General features: G+C 35.0%; 1 protein-coding gene across 1 annotated transcript in view; it reads left to right on the plus strand.

The window, feature by feature from the left end:
* Window positions 1-3,107: 3,107 nt before the first annotated feature.
* LOC145688483 (cytochrome c oxidase subunit 7A2-like, mitochondrial) overlaps window positions 3,108-17,838 on the plus strand; it is a 78,780-nt gene continuing 64,049 nt past the window's right edge. Inside the window, exon 1 of the mRNA XM_081762780.1 lies at window positions 3,108-3,268. Coding sequence (XP_081618906.1) covers window positions 3,197-3,268 — 72 coding nt within the window. The 5' untranslated portion in view covers window positions 3,108-3,196. The remainder of the gene's footprint in view (window positions 3,269-17,838) is intronic.

Consider the following 17,838-nt stretch of genomic DNA (forward strand, 5'->3'; position numbering starts at 1 on the left):
CTGTAACTGTAAGGCTGCAGGTCGCCTAAGTTTTTTTTTTTTTTTTTCTGTTCCTGAAACACACAAGTGAGTTGAAGTTCGTCTGCTGTGCAAAAGCGGCGAGGGGAATAGTAATCATAAACAGAAAACAGTCGCTGTTACCAACAGTATTTTAAATCTGAATAAATACGTCGGTTAAAGAACATTATCAATAAGGTGTTACGTTATTATATTGTTTCTGTTGTTATTAGCATGACTATCATACACTTCTTATAATGTTTTGTAAAAAAGGAAAAAAAAAAGATGTGATGGGATTCGATCTTGTGTCAAAATAGTATAAGAACTATATCCTGACCAGCGAAGGAGTGCGGGCGGCCGGTTTTGGAACTAAAATACAAACAACAGTGTTTCTAACCGGATTACTTGTAATTAATCTATCACAGTTGTTTTTGCCATGTTCATAATAAACCACTTCATGCATATGTTCAAGTTAAGACAAACACAATTTCAAAAGTTATGTAAGTTATTTTCGGAACATTTTCAGGGACTGCAAAAAAAGTACATACACCCTCCATATTAATTTGGCAATAACTTGCGAATAAACTAACCTCAGTGTTGTACAAAGGAACAATGAGAACTTCGTAGCATTAGAGTGTAAGGAATTCCTACTTCACTCAGTGTTCTGAAGTCAATCGACAAATGATTATGTATTACAGACACAAAGACAACACTAGGCTCCCAAGTTTCAAAATTATATTGTGTATGAAAACAGATAGTAGAATTAATTCTTTGTCACAAGAGATCTAGGGTCTGAAAGAAATTCAGAGGGAGTTCAAAGGGAATTTCTATATTCATAAATAAAAGTTGTGAATTTATCGTGTATTGAACCAATGATATTTATGTTTAGATTACTCATACGCTGATGTTTTATCGATACTTTTATTTCACATTTACCAAAAGGCTGGATTAATAATCCTAAAAGAAAGATGCATTGTAATCAGGTTTTACAAGGCAATCCTGTAGCCCTTTAAAAAATTAAGGAAAATTTCTTCTTCATTTCCTTTTTCCCCAAAGGGTTCACATTCATCGAAAAAATGAAATGAAATTTCTTTAGTTTAACGTCCCATGATTATGCTCTTTATGCTAGAGGAGACAGATGAATAATGAAAGTGAAAGATTGTAAAATTAATTGTTGGGCTCTCACAGAACCAAATACAACAAAGACACATGCGCTAGCCAATAGACCAACGAAGAGAACTTCCACAGTTCTCGAATGGAAACGTATCGGAATTCTTTCTTGGCTACAACTCAAGAAAATAATTTAGTTGTCAATCGATAGAGCTACATTAAAACAAATACAAGCATCGCGAGCCTTAACTTGATTTAAACTTACAGTTACAAGATATTGCGCAAGTATCTAAGCTACCAACCCATTATTAATCTTTTAGTCATTAACATCTTATTACTGAGTTTTACAGGTTTCTACTGTTTTATAATGAAATCAAATAAAACGTAATCAATTTTGTTTATATAATCTGCTTAATACACGGTAGAAATTCACTTGTGTGCAATCTTGTTCTTAAATTGTTAATTTCCATGCATATGCCATTATCCACAATACATATGCATTACTGCAGGAATAACCATTACTGCATTCAATAACAACTATATAATTTATGGAGTTCTTTATTAAGCGAAACAGATTAGGCTACTTATAACATGTAAACTACAACTTTTGAAAATCGTTGGATACACTGCAGAGTGACGCTCTCCGTTCCCCTGTCCTACCGAGCTTACCTAGAAACTGATGTAAACACAACACTAGCGCCCTCCACGAAAAACCGCACTAATATCCTGGTCAGGTAATACCAGTCCGCCACTCTACCCACCTAACCACGAAGACTATTTTGTGTTTGTTTTCTTTTTCTTAACAAATATATACTCATAGCTATGGTGCGTGTCATTTCGAACCTCAAGACAAGAGTTTTCCTGTTTGTTTCTATATTTTCGTACATCTTGTTACAGAAGCTAATTTATATTTGGCAGACCATCTAGACACTAGGTTTAAACTAATAAATGCAATATTTTACTCCACTTTGAGTTCCATGATCCAACTCCACCAACTAAAAGTTGAAATTCCCTGCGCAATCGTGCTCTGCTACTGCAAAAATTCCTCGAAAGCATGATTGGCGGTATGCACAAAACAGAGCATAATTTTGTGTTTTGTTTATATTTTTATTATTTTATTATATTTTTTGAAATATCTCCTTAGATGGATTGCTTTCCATTATCTCAACTTACTAATTGAATTTTACCCATAAACGTAAGGAAAATGTAATAAATGCGAAAAATCGTGAGTTATAATATACGCGCAATTTTTTTGAGCATGTGGGTACTTCAGCGATCATATTTCGTAAGGTAATCCAAATTTGCAATATCATTTTCAATAATCGGCATACTCGATACAACGACTTTTGTATTTTTACACTGGTATGTTGTAAACAAAATTGTACAAAGACATATACAGAATGAGGCCCCAAGTGTATAAGCTGCTTTATTGAAACCAAGGATGTTATAAAATAGTCAAGTATTTTATAACATCCTTGATTGAAACTTTTAACTTGGGATAATCTTTTTTTTTTTTTTTAATCTCTATTTAGAGTTTAAAATAAGTGACTTGAATAAAATGTTTTTCATTGAACTAACTTTGTTAATTATAGACTTAAATTTAATTTAAACTACCAAAACAATACATTTATTGTAAAAATTATTAACGTGTAAAAATTTCGCATACAATCCACTTTGTCTTCATCAGACATTACAAAAAAGGATCTGTTGAGGGCAGAGTGGGTAGTTGGCAAAATCGTTACACTTTAATAAATTTTAAAATACGTTTTGCTGAGTGAATAGTTTAAATCAAATTTATGGAATAAAATGTTGCTAGGTAAAGAGGAACAATGAATCCTAATAAATATTCTTTTCTACTTCTTCTTATTTATAAATTTATTTTTAAAACATTCCGTTTACACTCTGATTGGGATAAAATACGATTATAAAGTAAGCACACATATTTCTTATACAGACTGGTTGGCAACCTTGCTCAAATTTTAAAATATTTACAGCTGTGCTGTGCTGTTTCTGCTAGCCGGTTCATTTGGCTTACTGACTTTGGGAGCTTTCTTCCTGTTAGTAGCCTTTCTTGTTATAGATATACACCATGGGTTATAGGTTTAGCCAAATGACGGGTCGTCTTGTAAAATCATTCATTCAAGATACGTATTACCCACCGGTAAGTTGTATTACCAAGTAAAAGGAATGATGTAGTACACGGCAACCTATTGTAAATACGTTGGTGCCTTCACTACACATTATGCCATGATAGGAAGGTAGGGGGTATTTTTCAAATGCTTCAAACATTTTGTTGAAGTATGTACACGTTGTTTCATTAATTAAGAGTATAAGGCGTTAAAGGAAATAGAAACGTTCTTTAAACTTAAACGAATGCTCACTTTTTGTTAGAATTAATGGGATTATGCTGAAACTAAGTTTCGTGACTTTATAACCAACTAAAATATGTCAGGCTTTTGAAAGTTTCACTGCTGTTATTTGTGACTTTAGACTGCAGTTTAGTATTTAAAATATCTTAAATTTAGATGGCTCAGTGCTTAAGATTCTGTTCCCTCATAGGGAATAAAACACTTCGATTTATCAGGACATAAATTGATTTATACTTGTGCGTTAACAATTTTGATGATTAAGCATGCCCTTGTCAAATTCACGCAGAGGCATAGCCAATCTGGGTTGACCCGGTTTACCCTCTTCGCTTAATACGGCATATATTCCGAAGTTGGGCGTCCGCTTTCGTCAAGTTTTTCCACTGTTATCTCCTTTCCACACTTTCTGCAATTTGTTATTAGGTTCATTAACCCGTGCTCTTCACAAACTTTTAAAAGATTTTGCTCGTTATCAATGTACAGTGAGTGTAAAAAGTATTCATACAGGCAATATTTTTGTAAAAAATGTGATTTTGTCCCGCTTTCATGAGATGTAGATCCAACTCACTAGGTAATTAGAAAAAGGTGTTCCGGAAAGAAAAACTTGGGGGAAGTATAAACAACAAATGCTATTTTCACCTTGGTTTACAGGGACAAAAATATAGAAGTCTGAAAATTCATGTGCAAAAAGTATTCATACAGTACCACAACTCTCACAGGAATACCTCACTCTCCGTGTACAGAAACGAATGACAGGCCTGTAAAGGCACTCAGGTTTGTTCTACATTCCCGTGGAGTGCATTCAAGTTCACAACATTATCGCGGAGTTTGGAAGCGTGGTAGTATGGGGCATAAAGGTCGTGAAACTACAGAAGAGGAACGAATAATTATAATTCGTCTGCATAACCAGTGTAAGTCACTTTCTGAAATCACAAGCATTGTTGGTAGGCCTAGAGGGACTATTCAAAGTATTATTGATAGAGTGGGATAGAGAGAAACGTTGAAAAATGAACATAGAACAGGTCTTCCAGTGAAATTAAATACGTGTTGTCAGTCATTGATAGTTCGAAAAGTAAAAACGCATCCGCGTCTGAGTGTGCCAGAGCTTGCAAGTGAGCTTTATAATGAACTTAAAGTGCATGTCTCACATTCTACGATTCGCAATTACTTGAGAAAGCGTGGCTTCTATGGTCAGGTAGCCCGAAGAAAATATTTTGTGAGTGAAGTCAATAGGAAGAAAAGGTTAACCTTTGCCAAAGAACACCGAAATACACCAAAATAATTCTGGAACCGTGTGATATTTACGGATGAAAGCAAATTCAACATTTTTGCTTCCGATGCACGAACCATAGTGTGGAGGCGAAAGAATACAGAGTTTCGAAAACAAAACCTGAAACCTACAATGAAACATGATGGTGGTTCTATCATGGTTTGGGGGTATATGAGTTCATCTGGTGTAGGGTCCTTGCACTTTATAGATGGTACGATGAACCATTATCAGTACATTGACATTTTAAAATCGAATCTCCATTCACCTGCTGAACAAATGGGCATTAGACAAAACTTCATATTCATTCAGGACAACGATCCAAAGCATTCCGCTTTAAACACACGCCTTTGGATCTTGTACAATATGCCAAAGTACATGCCAACACCTCCCCAATCCCCCGACATTAATCCAATTGAGCATCTATGGGACTACCTTGACAAACATATTAGAAAACGACCGATTTCGAATAAATAAGACTTACAAAATGCTCTGCAAGAGGAATGGCAGAAAATTCCCTCATTAACGACCAATGATTTGATAACGTCAATGCCAAAGCGTATTAAAGCTATTATAGAAGCAAAAGGATATCCTACGAAGTACTAAAATGGCCCAATCTAACGAAAACAAAGACGCTAAGTGAAATGTATGAATACTTTTTGTTGATTGATATTTCTTTCTTTTCACTACCTTTTTTGAATTTCCTGCACGAATAGTAGCTTCTCTTTATTGCTATAGTCCTAATTTGTTTCATATCAGTGTATTTTTGTGTCATGATTCCTATACTTGAAGAAATAAAATTCAAATTTTCAGTTCAAGTGGTGTTTGTTCACTGTGATAAGTTACATGTTACCATTTTCCGAGGTGTATGAATACTTTTTACATTCACTGTATTCCTTCACAGATGTTAAAACTGCTAGTTCATTGCCCTTGTACATTCGCCATATTGGTAACATAAATGCTCGTTTCTTTCCCACAATGCAACTGTTCGGTTACCTTGCGCCAAGTAGTTCCCTCCGCCCGCCATATAGTCCCATGTTTATAACCGCTTATATATAACAAATAAACAGATTTTTCGAGACTCTTATATATTATCAAGCACACAAACGATCAAATTATCCATATATTTCCTGTAAATTTTAGAAATTTCGCTGGAAACGGACGCCCAACTTTGGAATTTAACCCCTTAATACAGTCACAGACAAAGGATATATCCTTTGTCTGTGAATACAGTGATACCTAAAATGGTTCTACTCGCGTGCAGCATTTTCCGTTTGGGATCCCGATGTCACGACGTTTTTCTACTTTACTTATCACAAAGTAGTGTACACTCATGTTGCAATTATCTACTTTCCATAAACTCCATATTTAACACTATGTAAGATTTCAGCAAATTGTGGTGTGCTTATATATATATATATATATATATATATATATATATATATATATATATATATATATATATATATATATATATATATATATATATATATATTTATTTATTTCTCGGGAAGGTTCTACAACGCATCCGCCCCATATAGGTCAGTAGCTGGATTTGTTCCTTTCTGAACCAAAGTTTAATTCACATAGTATTGCCGAGCGAGTGAAGACGAGTTAGAGCCCCGCAGAACATGTTTTCTATCTATTACAGATCAACGGAAAGGAGAACCTGTGTTCTATGACATAACCTCCTTTCTCGTTAGCATATGCTTCAAAACTCACCATGCAGGTGCGAATTAGAAACATTGAGGCAAGTATTTACTTTAGACAGTTCAATCACTCTTTCTATTCACTCACTCGGCGAATCTTTACTTTGACCGTTTCATTCCATTGAATCGTTCAATAGACCGGTTGCTCGGAACAGTTCCGTACGAATCGAATCTGTGAGAAGTCACGGTGGTTCCGACTGTAATGATTCTACTATTGTTTACAGCATTTCATATTTCAACTATTAGTACATATAGAACTAAGCGAACTTCCTATCGTATCAGTTCTAAATGTAACAAAACTTGAAATAAATTACGTATTAAATAATAGATAAAACTACAGCAAGAACCACCACACCTTCATAATAAAATAAGCACCTGAAGGGGGACAATGCCCCCTCTTAGAAAGGGAAAATAAATTGTACACACGACTCTGGAACTCACTAAAGAAATAATAAACACTTCTGGCCAGAGTATATACACTTGTTTATTAAAAACTAAATTCCAGTGTAACAGTTTCAACAACGTAACGTTGTCTTCATCAGATGTCTGAACCGAAAGATCAAATAACTGAATCGAAAAAAATGAATGAAATGGCCAAAATAAAGACTTGCCACTAACTCGATTCTTACGGTTCAGTGATTTGGTTCAATTCGTTCCGTTTTTTTTTCAGTATCGTAAGGCAATTGGAAAGCAGCCTGAATTAAGACGTATCGAACTCTGATTCAGAAAGTGAAGCTTGGGTAACTACGTGATCAAGCATCGCCTAATTCAGCGCCATGTAATCGGTCATAGGTATTTATGGTCTGCAGCAAAGCACATTTAGTACTTCCCTCTACCTGTTAGCTAATTTCATTAGTATGCGGTGCAACAACTAAAAGATGTGCTCGTCTGAGCATTGACTTTCAACACTATCTTACTGTACTAACAGTTCAGTATATGTACGTATGTAATTAATGCTATATAATATCACATATTGATTAATACGCCACTTGTATCAAAAGTTTAGGGCTATAGGCCAAATCAAAAATGGCATATAGTATCTCCCTCAAATCCATCGACAGCTCCGTAGCCGATATTGTGACTTTCAGTAAGCTGTTGTAGACGACCTCGTTTATTCCTAACCCATCACTAACGCTCTGGATCTCCTGCTGCGCTCCTACCCTGGCTGTTAGACAGCATTCGTGCTTTTTAATGGCCACCAAGTACAAGTTAATTTGTTTTATGCACTGTAGTTCTTATGCCATCCGTCCACACTATTTCTACTCGTGATTATATTACAGTTGCGAATAACGACCCGTAATCGCTACAAAGTAATTTCGAGGAGAAACTAAAGTACCCCAGAATAGTGCAAACACGCTTGATATTGCATAAAATTACATAGGCTAGAGCACTCGTAATAGTTTCCAACTTTTAACACTATTTTTTTCTATATCGTGCAGGAATACTCTGCCGGTAGAAATTAGAGCTATTATTTTGTTTCTCCCCTAAATCACTTGCTACTGACTGGCTAACTTAGTAGTGGTTGCAGTGCGCTATTTGCAAATATGATCTAGTAAAAAGTATGAATACAGTGTGGATATATTGCATAAAAGCTACAATGCATAAAACAGTAGCAAACTTGGGTTAGATGGCCAAAGCACGGATGCAATCTTAACATTCAGGGCAAGAACATAGCAGGGGTCCCGAGCCGTAGCGAGGAAGTGCGCCCACATACAGCCGGCGCGTCAGTGACGTGGGTATACGCATAAACTAGGTAGTTTACGCCGGAAGTCACAGTACCACCTCCGGAGCCGTCGATGGATTTCTGGGGAGGTACTAAATGCCAACCCTGTTCTAGTTTATGTGCGTCCTCTGTTCCTGACTCTTCTGCTCCCTACGGACGCACCCTTGTGCTACCGTGCAGCTCCCCTGATCTGATTATTAGGTGGCATACGTTGTGATTAGTGTTGTAAAGGCCTGGAAAAAAGCCGGAAATTTAGGGTAAAAACTCAGTTTTTTTTACCGTTTTTTCCCCGAGCTTGGAAAAAAATGAAAAATTGGGAAAAATGAAATTTTCGATTATTTTACTACATTATGCTTTCAAAATGAAATATTTAATATTTACTAGTTTACAGTTAGGATTATTGAGTAGTTTGGTTTCTTGTATTAGAATAGGGAAATTTTGTGGCAACAAATTATTTGTACAGTACCATTCATTTAAGGTTAGCACAGTAATGGAGTTATGACTACAAAAGTTCCTAAAATATAATCCTATCTAGATTAATTAATATAGACACACTTAAATTATCTTAAGTGATATTTTAAAGTTACTGTTTTATGTTAGGGAAGTGTTAAAATAACATGGCCAGAATCATTTTAGTTAATACCAGTATGTTAAAATCAAATATCTATTTTGTAGAGATACGTATCTTCCTCGTGCTGTGTAAAATTTCCGGAAATTTTGAACCCATTAGAAAAAATATTTTGTTCGGAAATATTGGCAAAATCCGGAAAATATAATTTAAAACTATTTCTTCGCCTGACACTAAACTTACGCGTATTTGCTGTAACGTGTCTGCAGCATATATACAACGTATTTCGCTAGCAGGAAAAATACTTTAAGCAAGCTTTTAATTTTATTTTTCAGTTTTCTGATTTCTGATAAAAATCCCTCTTTATTATTTGTAATTATATTTTTCAAACAATTCAAAAAGATAGATGATCTTATTTAGATATACACACATACACCGTACAAGTGCGTAAATTTGAACAGTGACAAATATATTTAAAGAATTTAACATGTGAAATTTCCGTTCGTTATTATTAAAGACTAGCAGAATACCCGTCCTTTGCACGAGGAGAATAAGTTTCATTTTGGGTATAAAGGGCACCAAAACTGTCACCAATGAACTTAGGGACTCCGAAAACTGTGAATTCGACATTAGTATCAGTCATTTTCAATTACTTTTACATGTCACTCTCCCCATTTAGAAGTAACTAATGGGGGCTGAATTTGGATTTAAACGGCATCGGAAGTGTCACTGTTCATCTCAGCCACCCCGAAAACTATGGATTCGACACTAATATCGCCATTTTCGATTATTTTTATATATCCACCCCCCAGATTATGGCACTGAATTTGGATTTAAAAAGCATCGGAAGTGTTAATGTTCATCTGAGAACCCCCAAAACCGTGGATTCGACACTAATATCTGTCATTTTCGATCATTTATATATATATTTCCCGTCTCCCTGCCCCCAAGTCACTTGGATGAATTTTGATTTAAACGGTATCGGAAGTGTTACTATTCACTTCAGCGACCCCAAAACCTATGAATTCGACATTAATATCGGTCATTTTCGATCATATATGTCTCTCTGCTCCCAAGTTGCTTGGATGAATTTGGATTTAAATAGCATCGGAAATATCACTGCTCATCTCAGCGACCCCGAAAACTGTGAATTTGGCAATAATATCGTCCATTTTCAGTCAAATATATTGATTAATAAAAATGTTAGAAGGTTATAGTATCGGCAGTGATGAGTATCTTCTGCCTGTCAATTCACAAATTTTGGTTCTTCTCTCTTCTCTGTGGAAGTAAGTAAAAGAACCTGGAGGAATACTTAAGTAAGCAAACTTTATTAACACTGAGAGAGATTATATGAAAATGCAAAAACACAATAAAATTATATTGAAATAAAGTAAATTTAGTAACTACAAAATAATATACACGAGAGACCATACTTGGCTCAGATTCTTCTCCAACTAAGATTTTACAAAGTCTTACATGAATGTTAGGTGTCCTCTCACCCACATGACTGAGTCTTTGGCTGCTTCCGTCCTCTTTGTCTTCACTCCAACCCGCAATTTTAGCTGTACGCTCAAAGTTAGTAATAAATAGGTCTGCTCTTTGAACGGGGTAGCCGAAAATATGTTGAGTGAATTTGGATGTATGGGAATGGTGGGATCACTTGAATTTCCTTGTGTGGGTGGTGAAGTGGCCGATAATGTCGGCCCTGAGCTGTGAGTTTGGGGATTAACAACGGATAGGTTTGAAATGTTAGTTAAGGGCGACCCATTAACTTGAGGACTTGATGTAACATTGTTAATCTGATGAGAGAAATGTTGTGAGGTGGGAGCTGGTGCGACTGGGGGGTTGGAATGTAACCAGGAATTATTAAGATTGTTTGTAACCGACTGCATCTCGGTGAAGTTTACACCTAATTTTCGTGATTGAACTGCACTGCGCGTTAACGGCATACGGAATCACTCAAACAAAAAATATAAGGATATTAAATTTATAAAAATAATTGCACTGAGAAACCCATCAGCCGTAACCCAGAAATAGAGAAAAAAATTTTAAAAAAATAGAATCTGGTATAAAATATGTAAAATCTAGCCAAAAAAGAATCTGAGCATTAGCATGTCGCCAGGGGAGCCATGATTAATAAAAATGTTAGAATGTTATAGTATCGGCAGTGATGAGTATCCACTGCCTGTCAATTCACAAATTTTGGTTCTTCTCTCTTCTCTGTGGAAGTAAGTAAAAGAACCTGGAGGAATACTTAAGTAAGCAAACTTTATTAACACTGAGAAAGATTATATGAAAATGCAAAAACACAATAAAATTACATTGAAATAAAGTAAATTTAGTAACTACAAAATATTATACACGAGAGACCATACTTGGCTCAGATTCTTCTCCAACTAAGATTTTACAAAGAGAAAAAGGTCTTACATGAATGTTAGGTGTCCTCTCACCCACATGACTGAGTCTTTGGCTGCTTCCGTCCTCCCCTAGCCAGCCTGGATATTTTCCTTATATTCCCCACTTTATCTCTTTTTAAACAATTAAGAGGCCTTGTTTGTTTGTTTATCTTGTCCCTTAGGCCAAGTTATTTGAACAAAACATTTTAATAGTTCTTCATCTTAGCACATATTAAATTATCTTATGCATTTTTTTCTTACAAAATCTGTTTCCCAACACTATATATATATATATATATATATATATATATATATATATATATATAATCTTCCTTCCCAAATTGCGGGCCTGAATTTGGATTTAAATGCCATCGGAAGTGTTGCTGTTCATTACAGCAACCCCAAAAACTATGGATTCAACAGACATTAGTCATTTTCGATCAATTGTATATCTCTCCTCTCTCTCGTTCCCAGGTCTCGGCACTGAATTTGGATTTAAACGGCATTAGAATTGTCACTGTTCAATTCAGCGACCCCGACAACTTTGGATTCGACACTAATATCAGTTATTTTCGATCATTTTTTATGTATCACCCCCTTCCCCTCTAAAGCTTCGCCGTTGAATTTGGAGTTAAACTGCATTGTAAAATGTCAGTGTTCATCTCAGCGGCCCTGAAAACTACGGATTCACACTAATATCGATTTTGCATCATTTATATATCTATATCTATCTATCTATTTATTTATCTATCTATCTATCTATCTATATATATATATATATATATATATATATCCCCAGTTTGTGGGGATAAATTTGGATTTAAACTGTTTCGAAAGTGTCACAGTTCACCTCAGCCTCCCCGAAAATTATGGATTCGACACTTATATCGGCTACTTTCAACCATTTTTATATATCTCCCCTGATTTTTTTTTAATTATTTATTTATTTAAACAGCATCGGAAGAGTTACTTTTCATCTTAGCAACCACAAAAACTATGGATTTGATACTAATATCGGTCTTTTTTGATCATTTTATGTAACTCCGCTCCCCTTAAGTTGCAGTGCTGAATTTGAATTTAAGCTTCATCGGAAATGTCACTGTTCATCTCATCTCAGCAACTCCGAAAACTATGAGTTCGACACTAAGATCGATAATTTTCAATATATATCCGCACTTCCTTCCTCCAAATTGCATTTTCAAAGTGAAATGGTAAAATCCATTCCAGGCCCTAACCTCATCTATGTTGAAAATTTTTATCGAGAACAGTCTGGAGGTTCAAGAGTTGTTAAGTTACAAATATAGTCACTTTCATTTTTATATATGTAGATAATTTGTCGCACTAGAAAACAGGTATTTGTTTACATACAAAATTCTGTATGTATATTAGAACATAAGAAAATTAGTGATTATATGTCTTAGTGCATGAGTATTAGTAAAATTTGCCTACTGCTCTTTTGATTAAGAAGTAATTTGGTTAAAATTAACAAAATTTCACCAGATCAAAGAGCTAAGAACTCAATTTCATTCAAGAGCCCTATTTGTTGCAACAGAAACGCTTCATGGTGTTAGATGTGTATGCAATTGTAAACGTTCTGTAATTAATACACAACCAGGAGTAAACGACTAAAAGACACATAGAGGAAATAAGTTCCGACTATTAATTTTCAATAATAACTACAACAGTTTTATTTTTGAATGCTTATTTTTTTTTAATATTCACAATATTGGAATTTCTCAATTTATATTTTTCACGCGTTCGGAAAAAAACTTCCATTACTAGTAAAACTAACCTAATACAAAGATTTTTATTATTTTCCCAATTTTTCCGAAAAAAAAAAACTGTTTTTTACCAACCTGTTCAAAATTTCCGGAAATTTTACAACACTAGTTGTGATACGTAATTATAGCTGTAAGGAGAGGCTTGTAAAGTAAATCTGCACCTATGAATGCAACTCCTACCCTAATAAACAATTTCTAAGGTGCTTCTAGTGAATTTCGTAAAGCAATTGCATATAATAGTATAGCACGTCATTTTCAGGGTACATCAGTTTGCAAGCATATGCGCCGTAAGCAATTATTTGGGTAAGTGCCAGGGTAGTAACAGACCAGAGTGGCCTAGGAAATCATTTAGAGCAGGAAGAGTACTTTTATAATTGAATGAACTAAAGTTCTGCAGCCTTTTTTTATGCAGGTTAACCATTTCAAATCTACATCTTAAAATATTCCATTAATTATTCATTAGTGCAAGCTATTGATGCTATAATATCACAAACGACCGAAGTTTAGAGGACTTTACAGAAGTAATATATATCGTAAGCTCCCACATCCGGTTATTCTGGTGGGGAACTTCAACTCTTATCATGAACTGTAAGGTTCCTCTCGTACCGAGGCTCGAAGTCGAGATTTTGCAACTTTTCTCGACGTTTCACATCTTATTTTATTAAATGATGGCAGTCCAACAGATTTTACAGCTGTCACAGGAACATATTCGCATCTGGATCTTTCTATCTGGAGCCGACGAATAAATTTTCAGTGGCGTTTCAATCATGATTTATGTAGTGATCACGTTGATCGTTCTTACTGGGCTACCTACTTTAAAAATTACTCATTTGCCTCGTTACAATCTTCGCCGTCCAAACTGAAGGCAGTTTTCTGGCAGCTTTGACTTCATACCACTCACCAACTCAGCAAAAGAAAAATAGGCACGCAGAAATACGTAGGAACAAACCATGATTCGACCAGGAATGAATTAAACTAGCAGAGATGAGAAAGCAGGAAAATTACGTTGGTTAGAAAATCCGAATGAAATGACACAAAATTTCGTACACATCAGGCGGGAAAACTTCCAAAATTTTTAGAACAAGGAAACGCGATTTTTTGAAAGCTAAAATTAATGAATCAACCGCGTGCTTATATATTAAAAAAAGCCGACGGAATAGTTTTTACTGGTAGATAGCATCTTAGATGGAAAGATTTCTTCGACTATTTGCTTAACACGTAGCCAAAAGCTAATGTGCGTCGAGACAGGGAAATGCACACTGTAGAACCGTATATTCCAGAACCTAACCGAATATAATAAATCGCTATGAAGAAATTAAAGAAACGCAAATTTCCGGGTGTAGTTGAAATTCCGCCTGAGATAATTGTAGCTGGAGGCGAAAAATTGTAGAACAAGATACACAAACTTATCCTCCTTGTCTGGAACAAAGAGGAATTGCTACAGGAGTGGAAAGAATCAATCATTGTTCCAATTCACAAGAAATGCGACGAAATTGATTGTAGTAACTATCGAGGCATTTCTCTTCTGTCAGAATCCTATAAAATTCTCTCAAACATTCTGTTAGCAAGATTAACCCCATATAAAATTATTGGAGATTATCAGTGCGGATTTAGACGGAATCTATCAACTATCGACCAGATATTTCCCATTCGACAAATACTCGAAAAGTGGGAATATAATACCCCGGTTCATAAATTATTTACTAATTTTAGAAAGTCTTACTACTCGGTTAGGAGAGGAACTTTGTACAATATTCTTACAGAATTTGGAATACCGAAAAAGCTAGTTAGATTAATTAAGATGTGTTTAAATGAATCTCAAAGTAGTCCGGGTAGGAAAATTTTTGTCCACGAGCTTTCACGTCGAGAATAGGCCTAAACAAGGAGATGGATTACCACTATTATTCAACTTTGTCCTGGAGTACGCTATAAGGAAAATCAAAGATAGCAACCAGGGTCTAGAATTGAATGGTATTCACCAGGTATGCTGATGGTGTGAATTTAACAGGGGATGACAGAACAATAGAAACAAATGCAGAGGTCTTATTAAACGCTTGCAGGGACATGGGTTTAGATGTAAATGCAGATAAAACTAAATACATGGAAGTTCGTCGGTATTGTAATACGGCAAATTACGGATGCGTTAAAAAAAAAAAAAAAAAAAAAATAATAATAATACTTTTGATGAAGTGGATACTTTCAAATGTCTATGATGAGTATTAACGAACGAAAACCATATTCACGAAGAAATTAAATGTCGAGTAAAAGCAGGGAAATCGTGTTATTATTCAGTTCAAATCTCTTGTTGTCGCGAATTCTGTCGAGGAATTTGAAGCTTAAAATATATAAAACGATAACCATGCCGGTTCTATATGGTTGCGAAACAGTCGCTTATTCCGAGGGAAGAACGCGGACTGAAAGTATTTGAGAACAAGATCCTGACACGAATATTGGAACCCAAGAGGAACGGGAATAGGGAATGACGGGACCTTCATAACGATAAACTAATTTATATCGTTCACCAAACATTGTTAGGGTCATCAAATCTAGGTGGTTCAGGTGGGCAGGTCATGTAGCCAGGATGGAAGAAAGTAGGAACGCTTTCAAAGTCTTAACTGGAAGACCCATCGGAAAACAACCATTAGAAAGACCTAAGCGCAGGTGGGAGGATAATATTAAGATGGATCTCGCAGAAATAGGAATACAAACTAGAAACCGGATCCAGTTGGCTAAGGATAGAAGTCAATGGAGAGCTTTTGTGAACGCGACGTTGAACCCTCGGGTTCCATAGGCCATAGAGTGAGTGAGTTTCTTCGAAAGTACTGTGTTTGTGACTTAATCTCTTGAACCGATCAAATTTTCAATGTAGATGAGGTTCGGGACTGGCATGATTTTTATCATTTGACTTTGACGGAGCAACGTAGGGGAGGGTTTGGAGGGAGGATATACAAAAATCAATAAATATAAAAATAAAAGTGACTATGTTCGTGAATTAATAACTTTTGAACCACCCGATCGATCTCAATCAAATTTTCAACATGTATGAAGTTCAAACCTGAGATGAATTTTGGCATTATTACTTTGACGATGTAACTTAAAGGAAGGGAAAGATATTTACAAATGATCGAAAATGACCGATATTAGTGTCGAATCTATAGTTTCTGAGGTCGCTGAAATGAACAGTGACACGTCTGATGCCATTTAAATCCAAATTCAGCCCCGCAATAATTGTGGGACGGATATATATATATCAAAATGACCAATATCAGTGTGGAATTCAGTTTTCGGGGTCGTTGAAATGAAGAATGACACTTGCGATGCCGTGCCCCACAACATGGGGAGGGGAGGAGGATATATAAAAATAATCGAAAATGACCGATACCAGAGAGCATTTTAACAATAGTAAAAAGTGACTGACTAACGGAACATGTTACTATTTTTTCTTGATTTAATTCAGCGAAGCGGGTAATTTATGGTAGTGTATTTAAATAGATTTAATTTAAATTTTTAAATAGAATCTGAAATAATTAATAAGAATCTTTAGTAATAAGAAAACGGTGTTACAATTCATTGAAGACAGTTTAAAATTAACCATTTCTGTTTACCTAAGAAACAACTTCAATCATTTTTAATGATAAAAGATATTTGGAATTCCATTCAGCAAAATGCAGCTGATATGTATAATGTTTAAAAATCTATGACGTATAAGAAATAAGAACTTCATTTATTGAAACTAGTTCGTATAACAATTGGTGTAATTTCCGTGTGATTTGTTTTTTATTTCTACCTATTGGATAATTGAAATGTCCCTTCCAATAGGTAGAGATATTGCTATGAGTTTTTTGTTCCTTGTTCTTTCAAAATATTCCAAATGCACGAATGTTCCTTGAAAATGTTTCAGTAAATAATTGAAATCTTCCATTTTCACAGTTTCACGAAACCTCCTATATTTTTTCGTCGTGATTTTTTATATATTTTTCCATTAGCATTGGAAAGCCTAACATTAGGAAACAGTTTAGATATTTTCGTTTCAAATTAAACTAAATGTATTACAATTCAGATTACATTACAAATTCTTTATTTTTAAGGGAAGGAGCTCCTTTAGCGATGTAGGAAAAGAAATTGGCTAAGAAAAACATCGCTGCGCGAAGGAACGTTTGGAAAACGAAAGTGTAATAGAGGATGTCTGATACGTACGCAATGGGCTGTTGGTGGAATAGATCAACAGACACGTCATATTTTTCTTGTGTTGGTTCAAAGAAGAGACGCAGCCACATTAGAAAACGTCGTTTTGGATAACGTTTTACGAAGATCTGTTATTAAAACTGATTGCTGGAGAGGCTTAACCCTTAAAGTCACAGACCCTCTAAAAGTTGGATGAATTTTTTTTCACTGATATACTGCGCTAATTAGAGTCTACTGAGCTGGAAATGATGAAAATTTTGCTCATTGTTGTCGATGTTCTATTTTTAGAAATTGTGTCCATATGGCTACATTGTAACTTAAAGGTCATATGTATGAATACATTCTGATATATGGAAATTTAGGTAAGATTGTTTATTTTATGGCGTTTATTGGCACTATTAGTTGGGATTGATACAAACAATTGAGAAAATATTCTATATACATTGTTGCAGAAACCAAATATACAATACTAGTATTGTATCATCAAATTTCTTATACCAAGGCAAACTTACATATTTTTAGATTACAGGAAATTAGTTTACATTCATTCAATCACTCCCACATTAGTCTTACATGGAGACGAATAAAGTAATCTTTTTTCTTCTGTCATTTTGTGAAACACAACACAAGATCACACTTTGTACATTTTATTCTACTCATTCCTTTAGGGCATAATCTGCAACGTCCTTTTGATCACTATGATGGCCAATGTCCTATCTGATCATCATTTGGTCTT

The sequence above is a fragment of the Thermobia domestica genome, chromosome 6 (genome assembly GCF_964235325.1).
Source record: "Thermobia domestica chromosome 6, izTheDome1.hap1.1, whole genome shotgun sequence".
Lineage (NCBI taxonomy): Eukaryota > Metazoa > Arthropoda > Insecta > Zygentoma > Lepismatidae > Thermobia > Thermobia domestica.